Source organism: Salmo salar, chromosome ssa23, assembly GCF_905237065.1.
Source record: "Salmo salar chromosome ssa23, Ssal_v3.1, whole genome shotgun sequence".
Lineage (NCBI taxonomy): Eukaryota > Metazoa > Chordata > Actinopteri > Salmoniformes > Salmonidae > Salmo > Salmo salar.
In genome coordinates, this window is record NC_059464.1 from 26,806,231 (window position 1) to 26,823,190 (window position 16,960).

Consider the following 16,960-nt stretch of genomic DNA (forward strand, 5'->3'; position numbering starts at 1 on the left):
GCTCACTGTATATTAAATTATACTTTCATACCCTGTAATTTTGGTCTGTCCATATGTTATTTAATGCATTTTTAGGAACATTTCAAGTGTTGTTGAATAAGCCAGTACCATAGCAGAGGGGTATCAGCTGTAAGCCCGAGTCCCGTGTGTGACTATAATCTTGTCTTTATAATCTTCTCTGTCAGGTTTCATTATCCCATCCTCTCAGGTCCTGTTCACTATTGACCCACTCTCTCTGAGAGGACTAAATTAACACTTGTACACCTTTTTATATTGCCACTTCTCGGCCGTACTCGAACCCTAGTGATCACACTATATAGGAATATGGCAATATTACCCTGCATTGAACATTAGTTATTTTCTGCTGTGTATTTATGAAAGGCTGCTCTTCCTCTGGTACTGTAAACCAATGGTGTGGAAGGTTGTCATTAGACCGACTTCACTGTTTCCTTACCCCAGGGTTCCCCTCAGCAATGATTATAGCCAATTAGCCAGCATCAATATATTAATAATGGATGAAAACTCGTCTGTTTTTCAATAGGTATATGAGCAACTGAGATTGGATTATACAGTAAAAATTAAGGCCAATGAGTAGTAATCAGTAACTATTTAACATTTGCACAGTGATCGGGAGTAATTCTCCATGCAGTAAATGTAAAGTAAATCAGTAATGTAATTGCTGAATATGAAGTATTCTAAGCAAATAGGGATCAATAAACTATTTGCTTTTTAATCTTTGGTACTTGAGGCATTCACACTTGAATGATTAGGGGATGAGGGCAGGAGTGCCTCGCCGCTGTGCTGGAGTTGGTCTGATAAATGGCTTCTATTCTGGGCTGTGAGAACTTAGAGTGCAGCAGCTCCTCTGAAGGAACGAGGAAGACGTTCATCCCTCTGAGCCTGTGCTGAGGACCGGCTGATTACAGTTTATACCACACCTTCCTACACACACTTCCTCGATAAACATCATCATGTAGGCATAAACACTAAGTCAACGTGTAATGGTACTGTGGGATAGCTTACATTGATTTTGTTCTGCTGCAGTGGAGCACCTCAAGGCTGAGCTAACTCTTTTTTTTTTGGTAATCTTTCATTATATTCTGGCAGTCAAAATGGATTGACTCTGACTCCTTTCTTCAGACTCTGCTCAGTCAAACGCTACTCCCTCGAGTGCTTCTGCTCCTTTTCTCACATCTTTCTCTGGATGCTGTGACTTATCCCTGCCCTCCTCAGGACCTGCAGAATCAGGTGCAGAAGGAGAGTGGCGAGCTGCAGCGGCTGCAGTCTCAGCGCCAGGAGGTCCAGGATAATCTGGACGAGCTGGACCAGCAGAAGACCACTCTGGAGGAGCAGCTTCGTCACATCTGCCAGCAGTGCAGCCATGAGAACCAGCTGGTGAGACTACAGAACCTATCAACCAACCACCACGTCACACAGCACCTGGATCACCTTCAGAGAGGATCTAGTCAACAGCAACTGCATTTGTTGGTCAGATTGTCCACCATTTTGTTTGAACTCTTCTCACATCTTGCTTCGCTGTGTGTGTGTGTGTGCGTGTGTGTGTGTGTGTGTGTGTGTGTGTGTGTGTGTGTGTTTAGATCTTGTCACTAGAGGCGGAAAACACGGCGCAGGAGGAGAGGATAGAGGAGTACGAGGAGCAGCTGGTGCAGGCCAGAGAGGAGCTGCTGCGGCTGCAGGGGGAAAGCCAGCAGCTGGAGGAGAAGGTGCAGGCAGCACGGGAGCAGTTCACCCCCTTGCAGGAATCTGTCAAGGACTCCTTCTCTCAGGTATCTCAGGTGAGTCTACTATGACTCTCCACTATTACGGTGGTGGCAAAACGTTCCCCAACCAAAAACCGTGGATTGATGGCAGCATTCGCAAAACTGAACGCGCGAAACACTGCTTTTAATCAGGGCAAAGTGACCGGAAACATGACAGAATACAAACAGTGTAGCTATTCCCTCCGCAAGGCAATCAAACAAGCTAAGCGTCAGTACAGAGACAAAGTGGAGTCGCAATTCAACGGCTCAAACACGAGAGGTATGTGGCAGGGTCTACAGTCAATCACGGACTACAAAAGAAAAATCAGCCCCGTCGCGGATCACGATGCCTTGCTCCCAGACAGACTAAACAACTTTTTTGCTCGCTTTGAGGACAATACAGTGCCACTAACACGGTCCGCTACCAAAACCTGTGGGCTCTCCTTCACTGCAGCCAACGTGAGTAAAACATTTAAACGTGTTAACCCTCGCAAGGCTGCAGGCCCAGACGGCATCCCCGGCCGAGTCCTCAGAGCATGTGCAGACCAGCTGGCTGGTGTGTTTACGGACATATTCAATCAATCCTTATCCCAGTCTGTTGTCCCCACATGCTTCAAGATGGCCACCATTGTTCCTGTTCCCAAGAAAGCTAAGGTAACTGAGCTAAGTGACTACCGCCCTGTAGCACTCACTTCCGTCACCATGAAGTGCTTTGAGAGACTAGTCAAGGACCATATCACCTCCACCCTACCTGACACCCTAGACCCACTTCAATTTGCTTACCGACCCAATAGGTCCACAGACGACGCAATCACCATCACACTGCCCCATCCCATCTGGACAAGAGGAACACCTATGTAAGAATGCTGTTCATCGATTACAGCTCAGCATTTAACACCATAGTACCCTCCAAACTCATCATTAAGCTCGAGACCCCGGGTCTCGACCCCGCCCTGTGCAACTGGGTCCTGGACTTCCTGACGGGCAGCCCCCAGGTGGTGAGGGTAGGTAACAACATCTCCACCCCACTGATCCTCAACACTGGGGCCCCACGAAGGTGCGTTCTCAGCCCTCCTGTACTCCCTGTTCACCCACGACTGTGTGGCCATGCACGCCTCCAACTCAATCATCAAGTTTGCAGACGATACTACAGTGGTAGGCTTGATTACCAACAACGACGTGAGGGCCCTCGGAGTGTGGTGTCAGGAAAATAACCTTGCACTCAACGTCAACAAAACAAAGGAGATGATCGTGGACTTCAGGAAACAGCAGAGGGAGCAGCCCCCTATCTACATTGACGGGACAGTAGTGGAGAAGGTAGAAAGTTAAGTTCCTCGGCGTACACATCACGGACAAACTGAAATGGTCCACCCACACAGACAGGAGGCTGAAGAAATTTGTCTTGTCACCAAAAACACTCACAAACTTTTACAGATGCACAATCGAGAGCATCCTGTCGGGCTGTATCACCGCCTGGTACGGCAGCTGCTCCTCCCATAACCGGAAGGCTCTCCAGAGGGTAGTGAGGTCTGCACAACGCATCACCGGGGGCAAACTACCTGCCCTCCAGGACACCTACACCACCCGATGTCACAGGAAGGCCAAAAAGATCATCAAGGACAACAACCACCCGAGCCACTGTCTGTTCACCCCATTATCATCCAGAAGGCGAGGTCAGTACAGGTGCATCAAAGCTGGGACCGAGAGACTGAAAAACAGCTTCCATCTCAAGGCCATCAGACTGTTAAACAGCAATCACTAACATTGAGTGGCTGCTGCCAACATACTGACTCAACTCAAGCCACTTTAATAATGGGAAAATTGATGTAATCAATTTATCACTTGCCACTTTATATTAGATCATGTTTACATAACCTACATTATTCATCTCATATGTATATACTGTACGCTATACCATCTACTGCATCTTGCCATCTTGATGTATTAATGTATCACTAGCCACCTTAAACAATGCCGCTTTATGTTTTCATACCCTACAATACTCATATCATATGTATATACTCTACTCCATACCATCTACTACATCTTGCCTATGCCGTTCGGCCATCACTCATTTATATATTTTTATGTACATATTCGTATTCATTCCTTACACTTGTGTGTACAAGGTAGTTGTTGTGGAATTGGTAGACTACTTGTTAGATATTACTGCACGGTCGGAACTAGAAGCACAAGCATTTCGCTACACTTGCATTAACACCTACTAATCATGTGAATGTGACAAATACATTGGATTTGAAGATTGTAAATGGCGAGAACAAAATATGATTGACGAGAAAGAATGTATCAAATAGTGTGAAAAAAATGTGTAGGTAAGTAAAGAAATAAAACGACAGTAAAAAGATATTTGAAAATAACAGTAGCAAAAGTAACGGTGGTAGGATGACATGCGATTTTATTGGTGAGCGAATGTTATATTTAGGTTTTATAAATTGCATGTCATCCTTACCAAGCAATCTATCTTATCAATCATGTTTTGTTCTCTCCAACGTGTGTGTGTGTGTGTGTGTGTGTGTGTGTGTGTGTCTCTATCAGTACCAGTCAAAAGTTTGGAACACACCTACTCATTCAAGGGTTTTTCTTTATTTTTACTACTTTCTACATTGTAGAATAATAGTGAATACATCAAAACTATGGAATCATGTAGTCACCAAAAAAAGTGTTTAACAAATCAAAATATATTTGAGATTCTTCAAAGTAGCCACCCTTTGCCTTGATGACAGCTTTGCACAGTCTTGGCATTCTCTCAACCAGCTTTACCTGGAATGCTTTTCCAAGAGTCTTGAAGGAGTTCCTACATATGCTTAGCAATTGTTGGCTGCTTTTCCTTCACTCTGTGATCAGACTCATTCCAAACCATCTCAATTGGGTTGAGGTTGTCGTGGAAATATTTGGTCAATCATATTTCACAAATACTGGAGCCTCTGAGTTCAAATATACTTTTTATTATTTCATAATAAAAGCCGAGCTGCGTCATGAATACAACTGCCTTCCAATCTTGGTACAAACTGCTTATACATTTGTCCTCCTTACGTCATACTCATAGTAACTCCTCTTAATGGCTCATCACCTCTTGCATTTAGCCACCGTTATCTTATTGCCTTCATATTAGGACATGCAACCTGTAGAGTCACAGAAATAGTTTCATGCATGTAGGACCATAGCAACAGACCTTGGCACTCTACAGGATTAACCAATACATGACAACCTGCTGACTCCACTGAAAGGTGAACCACTGTTCTGGAGAAAACCCAAGAGGTGTAACCATAGTTGGCCATAAGTTACAAGAATAACCAAGTGCATGTCTAATGGTGTCCAATGACCTAGAGCACAGAGTGCAGTAGTTTTGCTGGCTCCTTCTGAAATAAATAATTGCCACATATGTACTGAAAAATTCACAATAAGGTCGGGTGGTTGTAGAGGCCAGGTCATCTGATGCAGCACTCAGTCACTCTCCTTCTTGGTCAAATAGCCCTTACACAGCCTGGAGGTGTGTTTTGGGTCATTGTCCTGTTGAAAAAGGAATGATAGTCCCACTAAGCGGAAACCAGATGGGATGGTGTATCGCTGCAGAATGCTGTGGTAGCCATGCTGGTTAAGTGTGCCTTGAATTCTAAATAAATCACGGCAGTGTCACCAGCAAAGCACCCCCACACCATCACACCTCCATACTTCACAGTGGGAACCACACATGGTCATCCGTTCACATACTCTGCATCTAATCGGACCAAAGGACAGATTTCCACCAGTCTAATGTCCATTGCTCATGTTTCTTGGCCCAAGTAATTTTCTTTTTCTTATTGGTGTCCTTTAGCAGTGGTTTCTTTGCAGCAATTTGACCATAGAGGCCTGATACACGCAGTGTCTCCTCTGAACAGTTGATGTTGAGATGTCTGTTACTTGAACTCTGTGAAGCAATTATTTGGGCTGCGTGGGTCTTCCTTTCCTGTGGAGGTCCTCATGAGAGCCAGTTTCATCATAGCGCTTGATGGTTTTTGCGACCGCACTTGAAGAAACTTTCAAAGTTTCCAAAAAGTTCTTGATTTTTTTTCCAGATTGACTGACCTTCATGTCTTAAAGTAATGGACTGTCCTATTCTCTTTGCTTATTTGAGCTGTTCTTGCCATAATATGGACTTGGTCTTTTACCAAATAGAGCAATCTTCTGTATACCACCCCTCCCTTCTCACCACAACTGATTGGCTCAAATGCATTAATTTCTGAAATTTCTTTCCTTAACTTTTAACAAGGCACACCTGTTAATTGAAATGCATTCCAGGTGACTACCTCATGAAGCTGGTTGAGAGAATGACAAGGCAAAGTGTGGCTACTTTGAAGAATCTGAAATGTAAAATATATTTAGATTTAACTTTTTTTTTGGTTACGACATTCTGTGTTATTTCATAGTTTTGATGTCTTCACTATTATTCTACAATGTAGACAATAGTCAAAATAAAAGAAAAACCATTGAATGAATAGGTGTGTAAACTTTTGACTGGTACTGTGTGTATCCATCACTCTGTGCGCTCTCTCCCTTATCCCTGTGCTCTCTGTACCTCTGTTTGTACTGAGGGCAGGTGCAACAGAAGCTAAGTGATCTACAGATTGAGGAGCGAATGGTCACGGCCCAGCTCAGCTGGAAGAATTCCCTAGAGGAGGATCCAGTGCTGGTGAACGGCTCAGCAGAGGAGCAGCAACAGGAAGACCAGCCTGAGGAGCTGAGAGTGGAGCCTCCAGCCAGCCAGCCACAGATGGAGCCTGCTGAACTGATGGAAGAAGTAGACGAGGATCGCCCTAAGACCCCAGAGGAACCAGAGCCCAAGTCTGATGCCTTCGAAGACCTCTATAACAGCCTATCTTCCACTGTCTGGCCAGTACCACAGGACAACCTTGTGAAGGCAATATATTGTACTCTGAAATATCTGGGTCATTTATTATTTGTTCTTAAGTCTGAGTGCTAGTTGTGTGTGTTGTTATGCCATCATGGGGTCTGAAGTTGCTGTTTTTCCTTCTCTTTTCTCAGGAGCACATTAGTCCCATTGCTTTCACCCTTCAGGAGCACAGCAGTCCTACTGCTGAAGTTGATACAGAGGTCAAAGATGTAGAAAAAGAAGATGAGGAGTCGTCGTTTAAAGCTAGCACTCCCAAGGTACAATATGGTCGCATCATCTTTAGCCATGGGATTCCCCCCTGGACTCCAGATCTGGGTTCAGGTCATTTATTTAAATATTTTCTATGTATGAGTATTTTTAAATAATGTGGCCCTATTCAGCTACTTCTATGAGAAGTATTTAAAAACATTTTCCTGTAAATTACCTACTCTTTGATAGTATTGGCATTATTTCAAATACCAAACTGACCTAGTTCAAATGCATGGGAGTATTTTATTATTTTGTAAATATATTCCAAATGCATTTCCAAAAACAATTTTTAAATATTCAACTACTTGTCTTTAAAGAGGAAATACTTCGCTTTCAGAAAGTATTTATACCCCTTGACTTTTTCAAAAGTTTGTTAGGTTACAGCCTTATTCTAAAATTGATTTGAATTGTTTTTTTCCCTCATCAATCTACACACAATACCCCATAATGGGAAAGCAAAAACAGGATTTTAGAGATGTTTGCTAATTAATAAAAAATGTACTTAAATATCACATTTACATAAGTACTCAGTACTATGTTGAAGCACCTTTGACAGCGATTACAGCCTCAAGTCGTCTTGGGTATGACGCTACAAGCTTGGCACACCTGATCCTTTCAAGCTCTGTCATGTTGGATGGGGAGTGTTGCTGCACAGCAATTTTCAGGTGTCTCCAGAGAGCAAGTTGGGAAAGCATTCCAGGTGATCTTCTGTATACCACCCCTACCTTGTCACAACACAACTGATTGGCTCAAATGCATTAAGAAGGAAAGAAATTCCACAAATTAACTTTTAACCAGGCACACCTGTTAATTGAAATGTATTCCAGGTGACTGCCTCATGAAGCTGGTAGAGAGAATGCCAAGTGTGCCAAGCTGTCATCAAAATATATTTGGATTTAACACTTTTTTGGTTACTACATGATTCTGTATGTTATTTTATAGTTTTGATGTCTTTGCTATTCTACAATGTAGAAAATAGTAAAAAATACAATTTTAATAACCTGAATGAGTAGGTGTGTCCAAACTTTTTACTGGTACTGTAGATCTCCCCAAATACTGAATTCCAAATGTAATAGAATATAATTGAAATACTCTAAATATTATTTGAACCCAGGTCTGCTGGACTCATGTTTGACCACTGGACTTTGCTGTATTTCCTTAGCAGGTGGAATCTCCAGAGCCAGAACCGAGACCAGAGTCAACTGAGCCTCCCCATGCTACCCTGCCTGTGCTGCCTCCACAGACCACTTCCCATCCACTCCCTGATCTGGACTTCTTCCAGTCAGACCCCTTCACTGACCGTGAGTTACCCCTCCACCTCTCAGATAGTACAATAAACTAACAGGAGCAATTTCAAACTTGACAAACCTACTGTACGTATGAATGTTCAGTGCATTTGGAAAGTATTCAGACCCCTTGACAATGTCCACATTTTGTTACGTTACAGCCTAATTCTAAAATTGTTTAAATAAAATGTTTCCCTCATCAATCTACACACAATACCCCATAATGAAAAAGCAAAGACAGGTTTTTAGAAATGTTTGCTTATTTATTAAAAATAATAACCAGAAATACCTTATTGACATAAGCATTCAGACCCTTTGCTATGAGATTCAAAATTGAGCTCTGGTGCATCCTGTTTCCATTGATCATCCTTGATGTTTCTACAACTTGATTGTAGTCCACCTGTGGTAAATTCAATTGATTGGACATGATTTGGAAAGGCACACACCTGTCTAAATATGGTCCCACAGTTGACAGTGCATGTCAAAGCAAAAACCAAGCCATGAGGTCGAAGGAATTCTCCGTAGAGCTCCATGACAGGATTGTGTTGAGGCACAGATCTGGGGAAGGATACCACAAAATGTCTGCAGCATTGAAGGTTCCAAGAACATCATTCTTAAATGGAAGAAGTTTGGAACAACCAAAATTTTTCCTAGAGCTGACCACCTGGCAAAAGTGAGCAATCGGTGGGGAAGGGCTTTTGTCAGGGAGGTGACCAAGAACCCGATGGTCACTCTGACAGAGCTCCAGAGTTCCTCTGTGGAGATGGGAGAACCTTCCAGAAGGACAACCATCTCTGCAGCACTCCACCAATCAGGCCTTTATGGTAGAGTGGCCAGACGGATGCCTCTCCTCAGTAGAAGACGCATGACAGCCCGCTTGGAGTTTGCCAAAAGGCACCTAAAGTACTCTGACCATGAGAAACAATAATCTCTGGTCTGATGAAACCAAGATTGAACTATTTGGCCTGTTTGCCAAGCGTCACGTCTGGAGGAAACCTGGCACCATCCCTACGGGGAAGCATGGTGGCAGCATCGTGCTGTGGGGGATGTTTTTCAGTGGCAGGGACTGGGAGACTAGTCAGAATCGAGGGAAGATGAACAGAGCAAAGTACCAGAGACCATTGATTAAAACCTTCTCCAGAGCGCTCAGGCCCTCAGACTGGGGAGAAGGTTTACCTTCCAACAGGACAACGACCCTAAGCACATAACCAAGACAACGCAGGAGTGGCTTCGGGACAATTCTCTGAATGTCCTTGAGTGGCCCAGCCAGAGCCTGGACTCGAACCCAATTGAACATCTCTGGAGAGACCTGAAAATAGCTGTGCAGTGACGCTCCCCATCCAACCTGACACCGCTTGAGAGGATCTGCAGAGAAGAATGGGAGAAACTCCCCAAAAACAGGTGTGCTGAGCTGGTAGTGTCATACCCAAGAAGACTCGAGGCTGTTTTCGCTGCCAAAGGTGCTTCAACAAAGTACTGTGTAAAGGGTCTGCAAACTATAAATGTGATATTTCCGTAGAAAAAATATTCATCAAGGCAAAGGGTGGCTACTTTGAAGAATCTCAAATATAAAATATATTTAGATTTTGTTACACTTTTTTGGTTACATGATTCTACAGGTGTTATTCTGTAGTTTTGATGTCTTCACTATTATTATTCTACAAAGTAAAAATAAAGAAAAGCCCTTGAATGAGTAGGTGTCAACTTTTGACTGCGTGTGTATGTGTAGATGGATATATATGCAGTTGAAGTCGGAAGTTTACATACACTTAGGTTGGAGTCATTGAAACACAAATTTCTTGTTAACAAACTATCGTTTTGGCAAGTCGGTTAGGAAATCTACTTTGTGCATGACACAAGTCATTTTTCCAACAATTGTTTACAGACAAATTATTTCACTTATAATTCACTGTATCACAATTCCAGTGGGTCAAAAGTTTACATACACTAAGTTGACTGTGCTTTTAAACAGCTTGGAAAATTCCAGAAAATGATGTCATGGCTTTAGAAGCTTCTGATAGGCTAATTGACATCATTTGAGTCAATTGGAGGTGTACCTGTGGATGTATTTCAATGCCTACCTTCAAACTCAGTGTCTCTTTGCTTGACATCTTGGGAAAATCAAAATAAATCAGCCAAGACCTCAGGAAAAAAAATGTAAGACCTCCTTAAGTCTGGTTCATCCTTGGGAGCAATTTCCAAACGCCTTAAGGTACCACGTTCATCTGTACAAACAATAGTACGCAAGTATAAACACCATGGGACCACGCAGCCGTCATACCGCTCAGGAAGGAGACGCGTTCTGTCTCGTAGAGATGAACGTACTTTAGTGCGAAAAGTGCAAATCAATCCCAGAACAACAGCAAAGGACCTTGTGAAGATGCTGGAGGAAACAGGGAGAAAAGTATCTATATCCACAGTAAAAAGAGTCCTAAGGACAACAAAGTCAAGGTATTGGAGTGGCCATCACATAGCCCTGACCTCGATCCTATAGAAAATTTGTGGGCAGAACTGAAAAGGCATGTGTGAGCAAGGAGGCCTACAAACCTGACTCGGTTACACCAGCTCTGTCAGGAGGAATGGGCCAAAATTCACCAATTTGTTGTGGGAAGCTTGTGGAAGGCTTCCTGAATTGTTTGACCCAAGTTAAACAATTTAAAGGCAATGCTACCAAATACTAATTGAGTGTATGTAAACTTCTGACCCACTGGGAATGTGATGAAAGAAATAAAAGCTGAAATAATCATTTTCTCTACTATTGTTCTGACATTTCACATTCTTAAAATAAAGTGGTGATCCTAACTGACCCAAGACAGGGAATTTTAACTAGGATGAAGTGTCAGGAATTGTGAAACTGAGTTGAAATGTATTTGGCTAAGGTGTATGTAAACTTCCGACTTCTACTGGTATACAGTGAGGGGAAAAAAGTATTTGATCCCCTGCTGATTTTGTACGTTTGCCCACTGACAAAGAAATTATCTATAATTTTAATGATAGGTTTATTTGAACAGTGAGAGACAGAATAACAACAAAAGAATCCAGAATAACGCATGTCAAAAATATTATAAATTGATTTGCATTTTAATGAGGGAAATAAGTATTTGACCCCCTCTCAATCAGAAAGATTTCTGGCTCCCAGTGTCTTTTATACAGGTAACAAGCTGAGATTAGGAGCACACTCTTAATGGGAGTGCTCCTAATCTCAGTTTGTTACCTGTATAAAAGACACCTGTCCACAGAAGCAATCAATCAATCAGATTCCAAACTCTCCACCATGGCCAAGACCAAAGAGCTCTCCAAGGATGTCAGGGACAAGATTGTAGACCTACACAAGGTTGGAATGGGCTACAAGACCATCGCCAAGCAGCTTGGTGAGAAGGTGACAACAGTTGGTGTGATATTCGCAAATGGAAGAAACACAAAAGAACTGTCAATCTCCCTGGGGCTCCATGCAAGATCTCACCTTGTGGAGTTGCAATGATCATGAGAACAGTGAGGAATCAGCCCAGAACTACACGGGAGGATCTTGTCAATGATCTCAAGGCAGCTGGGACCATAGTCACCAAGAAAACAATTGGTAATACACTACGCCGTGAAGGACTGAAATCCTGCAGCTCCCGCAAGGTCCCCCTGCTCAAGAAAGCACACATACATGCCCGTCTGAAGTTTGCCAATGAACATCTGAATGATTCAGAGGACAACTGGGTGAAAGTGTTGTGGTCAGATGAGACCAAAATAGAGCTGTTTTGGCATCAACTCAACTCGCCATGTTTGGAGGAGGAGGAATGCTGCCTATGACCCGAAGAACACCATCCCCACCGTCAAACATTGAAGTGGAAACATTATGCTTTGGGGGTGTTTTTCTGCTAAGGGGACAGGACAACTTCACTGCATCAAAGGGACGATGGACGGGGCCATGTACCGTCAAATCTTGGGTGAGAACCTCCTTCCCTCAGCCAGGGCATTGAAAATGGGTCGTGGATGGGTATTCCAGCAGGACAATGACCCAAAACACACGGCCAAGGCAACAAAGGAGTGGCTCAAGAAGAAGCACATTAAGGTCCTGGAGTGGCCTAGCCAGTCTCCAGACCTTAATCCCATAGAAAATCTGTGGAGAGAGCTGAAGGTTCGAGTTGCCAAACGTCAGCCTCGAAATCTTAATGACTTGGAGAAGATCTGCAAAGAGGAGTGGGACAAAATCCCTCCTGAGATGTGTGCAAACCTGGTGGCCAACTACAAGAAACGTCTGACCTCTGATTGCCAACAAGGGTTTTGTCACCAAGTACTAAGTCATGTTTTGCAGAGGGGTCAAATACTTATTTCCCTCATTAAAATGCAAGTCAATTTATAACATTTTTGACATGCGTTTTTCTGGATTGTTGTTGTTATTCTGTCTCTCACTGTTCAAATAAACCTACCATTAACATTATAGACTGATCATTTCTTTGTCAGTGGGCAAACGTATAAAATAAGCAGGGGATCAAATACTTTTTCCCCTCACTGTATATAGATATATTTATCCATCCATCCATATCAAGCCTTTTTTGCTTTGTCTTTGGCGTATTGTGTGTTGATAAATGAGGGGGGGGACTATTTAATCCATTTTAGTCAAGGCTGTAACTTAACAAAATGTAGAATAAGTCAAAGGGTCTGAATACTTTCCGTATGTAACAGACAACAGAATCAGTTGGGACTCATTTTTGTCTTTCCGTCTGTCTGTGCAGAGGATCCATTTAAAGATGATCTGTTTGGAAAGGCAGATGTTTCCGGTGAGTGAGTCTTAACTCAGTATGAGCTAAAATAATGCAGCTTTACATGTGAGCCACCAAATCAGATATTTTTATTTTAGCCTATGTTTTGAATGTGAAAACCTATAACGTAGCTGTTCTTCAACAGATCCATTTGGAGGGGACCCATTCAAGGGTACAGATCCTTTTTCTGCTGACTCCTTCTTCAAGCAGTCTTCGGCTGCCCCCTTCCCTTCTGCTGACCCCTTCAGTGGCAGTGCCAGCCTGGTGGAGCCTGACCTGTTTCCAGCTCCGCTTAACGACGCTGCAGGACTGGACCCCTTCAGCTCCAAAGCCAACAACAAGGCAGCCAGGGACCCCTTCAGCGCCAAGGTCAACAACGTGGATGCGGATCCGTTTGGATCCAAAATGGACTCCCTGGCAGAGGCAGACCCGTTTGGCTCCCAGTGTACTGCAGGCCCGGATCCCTTCAGCTGCTCCCAGCCAGGCTCTGAGCTCCCCACTGTGAGTGGTGCCACAGTGCTGAACTGTCCATATGCCTCAGGGATATTCACTCAGGCAACTACCCAATTTACCCCACCAAAAAAGTCCTCCCTCCTGCACCAGCACATTGTTAATTATGCTCCCAGATAGATTCAGTCTGTGCATGGTAATGAAGAATGACTGTGCACTTCTGTCCTTAATTATTCTAGCTAGGTGTGCGCTGTCTGTAGGGTTTTAGTTTATAACTGACATTGTATGTGTTTCCCAAAAGGATCTCACTGCAGCAACCAATGACCCTTTTGCACCTGGAGGCACTGCTGGAAATACTGGCTCTGACCCAGGTAAGACGGGGATGGAGCCTCCCTCTTGGGAGTGGATGGTAGTGCAAATGGTAGTACCCTGTCTGGCTAAACTGTGTGTGTTGTTGAACAATATTTACACCGTGTGTGTGTGCTTCAGATCCATTTGCTGCTGTGTTTGGCATCGAATCATTTGGAGTGGGATTTGCAGACTTCAGCGCCTTGGCCAAGGTAAAGTCATGATTGGGTTCTCTAGTTGTCCTTGGTGTGTACCATCATGGCTGTGATGTGAGGAGAACTAAGGATCACTAGCTATTAGTGATCCTTAGGGACATTTTTGTGATCCTGCTAACCGCATTAATAATGGGGGGGAATGTGATGAGGTGGTGTTGATGTAAACATGAACACGAGGGAGAGCTGTCGGTCATGCTCTTCTGGATCTCTGGTTGTTTCCAAGTCAAACGGTGCCGACCCCTTCGCCTCATCCAACTCCTCCAACAACAAGAACCTGTTCAAGGAGGACAGCCAGCCTAGCAGCCTTGATGTTCCCCCAGCCTTGCCCCCCAAGACAGGAACGCCCACCAGACCTCCCCCACCACCCCCAGGTCAGTCCTTCTGGGAAGCACATTTTTTTCATGCTGTTTCTAGACTGTTTGTCAGTGCTTTTCTGCTGCCAATTGCAAGTAGCAGAATGGCATTGGTATTGCAAACATGGAGATTTGGTACCTAGTGGGATTTTGTAGTCATTGTTGCACTTTTGCTAGGACTTCTTCCCTGGGCCTCTCATTCCTTACTGACCTGGGCCTCTCATTCCTTACTGACCTGGGCCTCTCATTCCTTACTGACCTGGGCCTCTCATTCCTTACTGACCTGGGCCTCTCATTCCTTACTGACCTGAGTGCTCTTGGGGGGTGGTGTGTGTCAGGGTTTCGGCAAAAAAATTAATGAAAAGCCGATAAATAAAACTGTCAGCCAAAATGATCGGGAGAAAAAATATATATGATTTTATTTCTTCCTGTATATACAGGTGTAATTATAATTGACAGATTTATTTCCCTATTGGACCCACCGCTTTGCCATTTCTCTCTCTTTCATAGCAGCTTTATTTTGATGTCCTGAAGTCAAAGGCACAATCCTAGTCATATTAACAACTTATCCTAGTTGTTGTATCTTTTAGATTACCCCTCAAGTTTCTAACATAGATTTCCATCTGTCACATATGGAACATCTCAGGTGCTCTGTTTTAGAATGGTGTTTTCCTGCGAATTGCATTTTGGAAAATGATTAACCTCTCTTGTGGAGGTGGGACACTAGCGTCCCACCCACGGTTCACACTATTCAACAGCCAGTGAAAAATCTGAGCGCCAAATTCAAAACCACAAAATGTCAAAATTCAAAGTTCTCAAACACACGACTATTTTACACCATTTTAAAGATACATGTCTCCTTAATGTAACCACATTGTCCGATTTCAATAAGGCTTTACGGCGAAAGCATAAAGTTAGATTTATGTTAGGACAGTTCCAACACAAGAAAAACCACAGCCATTTTCCTAGCAAGGACAGGCGTCACAAAAACCAGAAAACCAGCAAAAATTATGCACTAACCTTTGACTATCTTCATCAATGACACTCCTAGGACATCATGTTACACAATACATGCATTTTTTTGTTCGATCAAGTTGATATTTATATCCAAAAACAGCATTTTACATTGGCGCGTGATGTTCAGAAAATATTTTGCCTCCAATACTGCCGGTGAATCAGCACAACAATTTACTAAAATACTCATCATAAACGTTGATAAAATATTAAACTGTTATTCAAAGAATTATAGATGAACATCTCCTTTATGCAACCGCTGTGACAGATTTCAAAAAAGCTTCACGGGGAAAGCACACTTTGCAATAATCTGAGTGCTGCGCTCAGAAAAACACATCATGCAATACAGATACCCGCCATTTTGGAGTCATCTAAAATCATAAATAGCATTAGAAATATTCACTTACCTTTGATCTTCATCAGAAGGCACTTCCAGGAATCCCAGGTCCAGAATAAATGTTGTTTTGTTCGATAAAGTCCATAATTTATGTCCAAATAGCTCCTTGTTGTTTGCGCGTTCAGTAAGCTACTCCAAGTGTAGGAAGTGCGGCCAAAATGTCACGACGAAAAGTCCAAAAAAGTTATATTTACGTTCGTTCAAACGTGTCAAACGTTGTATAGCATCAATCTTTAGGGCCTTTTTAACTTAGAAAGTTTTAACTTCCAATGTCTTGAAAAACGTTTTGGAACACAGCTACCCGTCACGTGAATGCGTGCCAATGAACTCATGTGCTTTCCTGAGTCAACAACTTCCAACTTCCTTTGTTCGCTCTCTGTTCACCATAGACGCCTCAAACAACTTTCTAAAGACTGTTGACATCTAGTGGAAGCCTTAGGAAGTGCAAAATGAACCCTAAGTCACTGTGTGTTGGATAGGCAATGACTTGAAAGGACTACAAGCACCAGATTTCCCGCTTCCAGGTTAGATTTTTCTCAGGTTTTTGCCTGTCATGTGAGTTCTGTTATACTCACAGACATCATTCAAACAGTTTTAGAAACTTCAGAGTGTTTTCTATCCAAATCTACTAATAATATGCATATTCTAGTTCCTGGGCCCGAGTAGTAGGCCGTTTTAATTTGGGTACGTTTTTCATCCGGCCGTGAAAATACTACCCCCTACCCAAGAGAGGTTAAATAGTTTTATTGGCTGTATCATTGAGATGCATGTTCTGTTAAGACACATTACCATAATCAAAATGTGATTTCTGTCATTCTGAGCACCATGGTTTGACACCCCAATGAGTTATGCATATGGGTCCGGTACATTTTTCAAATGGCAGGTAAATTCAAATCTTCACCGTCACGTTGTCCGGCGCCACATTTTCCTAACGGAAACTCTGGTGTGTTTTTGAATGCAGGTAAGAGAGCCGACATCTCCAGGTCCGAGACGTCGGACTCGTTCCACAGAAGGGGGCTATTTCTGCCCCAGGGCTCAGGAGACCCCCCTTTCTCCCAACCTGCCAAGGATGCTGCCCAAGACCCCTTCGCCCCATCCTCACCCCGCCAGCCCGCACGGGACCCAGACCGATTTGCCAGCTTTGACAAAGTGAGAACCTCCCCAGCCCCCTCTCCTCATGACACCGACTAGGTCGCCCTCCTCTGTTTCCTCGCTCACAAGCCAT

At 43.3% G+C, this 16,960-nt stretch overlaps 1 protein-coding gene across 6 annotated transcripts in view; it reads left to right on the top strand.

Moving 5' to 3' along the window:
• The window catches only part of LOC106584324 (epidermal growth factor receptor substrate 15), a 41,917-nt gene that overhangs the window by 19,047 nt on the left and 5,910 nt on the right, over positions 1-16,960 (top strand). For 3 of the 6 annotated variants that reach the window (XM_014169469.2, XM_014169470.2, XM_045706250.1), the window contains exons 14-24: positions 1,234-1,395; positions 1,599-1,796; positions 6,358-6,678; positions 6,804-6,929; positions 8,084-8,222; positions 12,932-12,976; positions 13,104-13,459; positions 13,710-13,779; positions 13,898-13,968; positions 14,195-14,342; positions 16,697-16,884. In XM_014169469.2, the coding sequence (XP_014024944.1) occupies positions 1,234-1,395; positions 1,599-1,796; positions 6,358-6,678; positions 6,804-6,929; positions 8,084-8,222; positions 12,932-12,976; positions 13,104-13,459; positions 13,710-13,779; positions 13,898-13,968; positions 14,195-14,342; positions 16,697-16,884 (1,824 nt within the window). The remainder of the gene's footprint in view (positions 1-1,233; positions 1,396-1,598; positions 1,797-6,357; positions 6,679-6,803; positions 6,930-8,083; positions 8,223-12,931; positions 12,977-13,103; positions 13,460-13,709; positions 13,780-13,897; positions 13,969-14,194; positions 14,343-16,696; positions 16,885-16,960) is intronic. The other 3 variants (XM_045706249.1, XM_014169471.2, XM_014169473.2) reach the window with 3 other exon arrangements.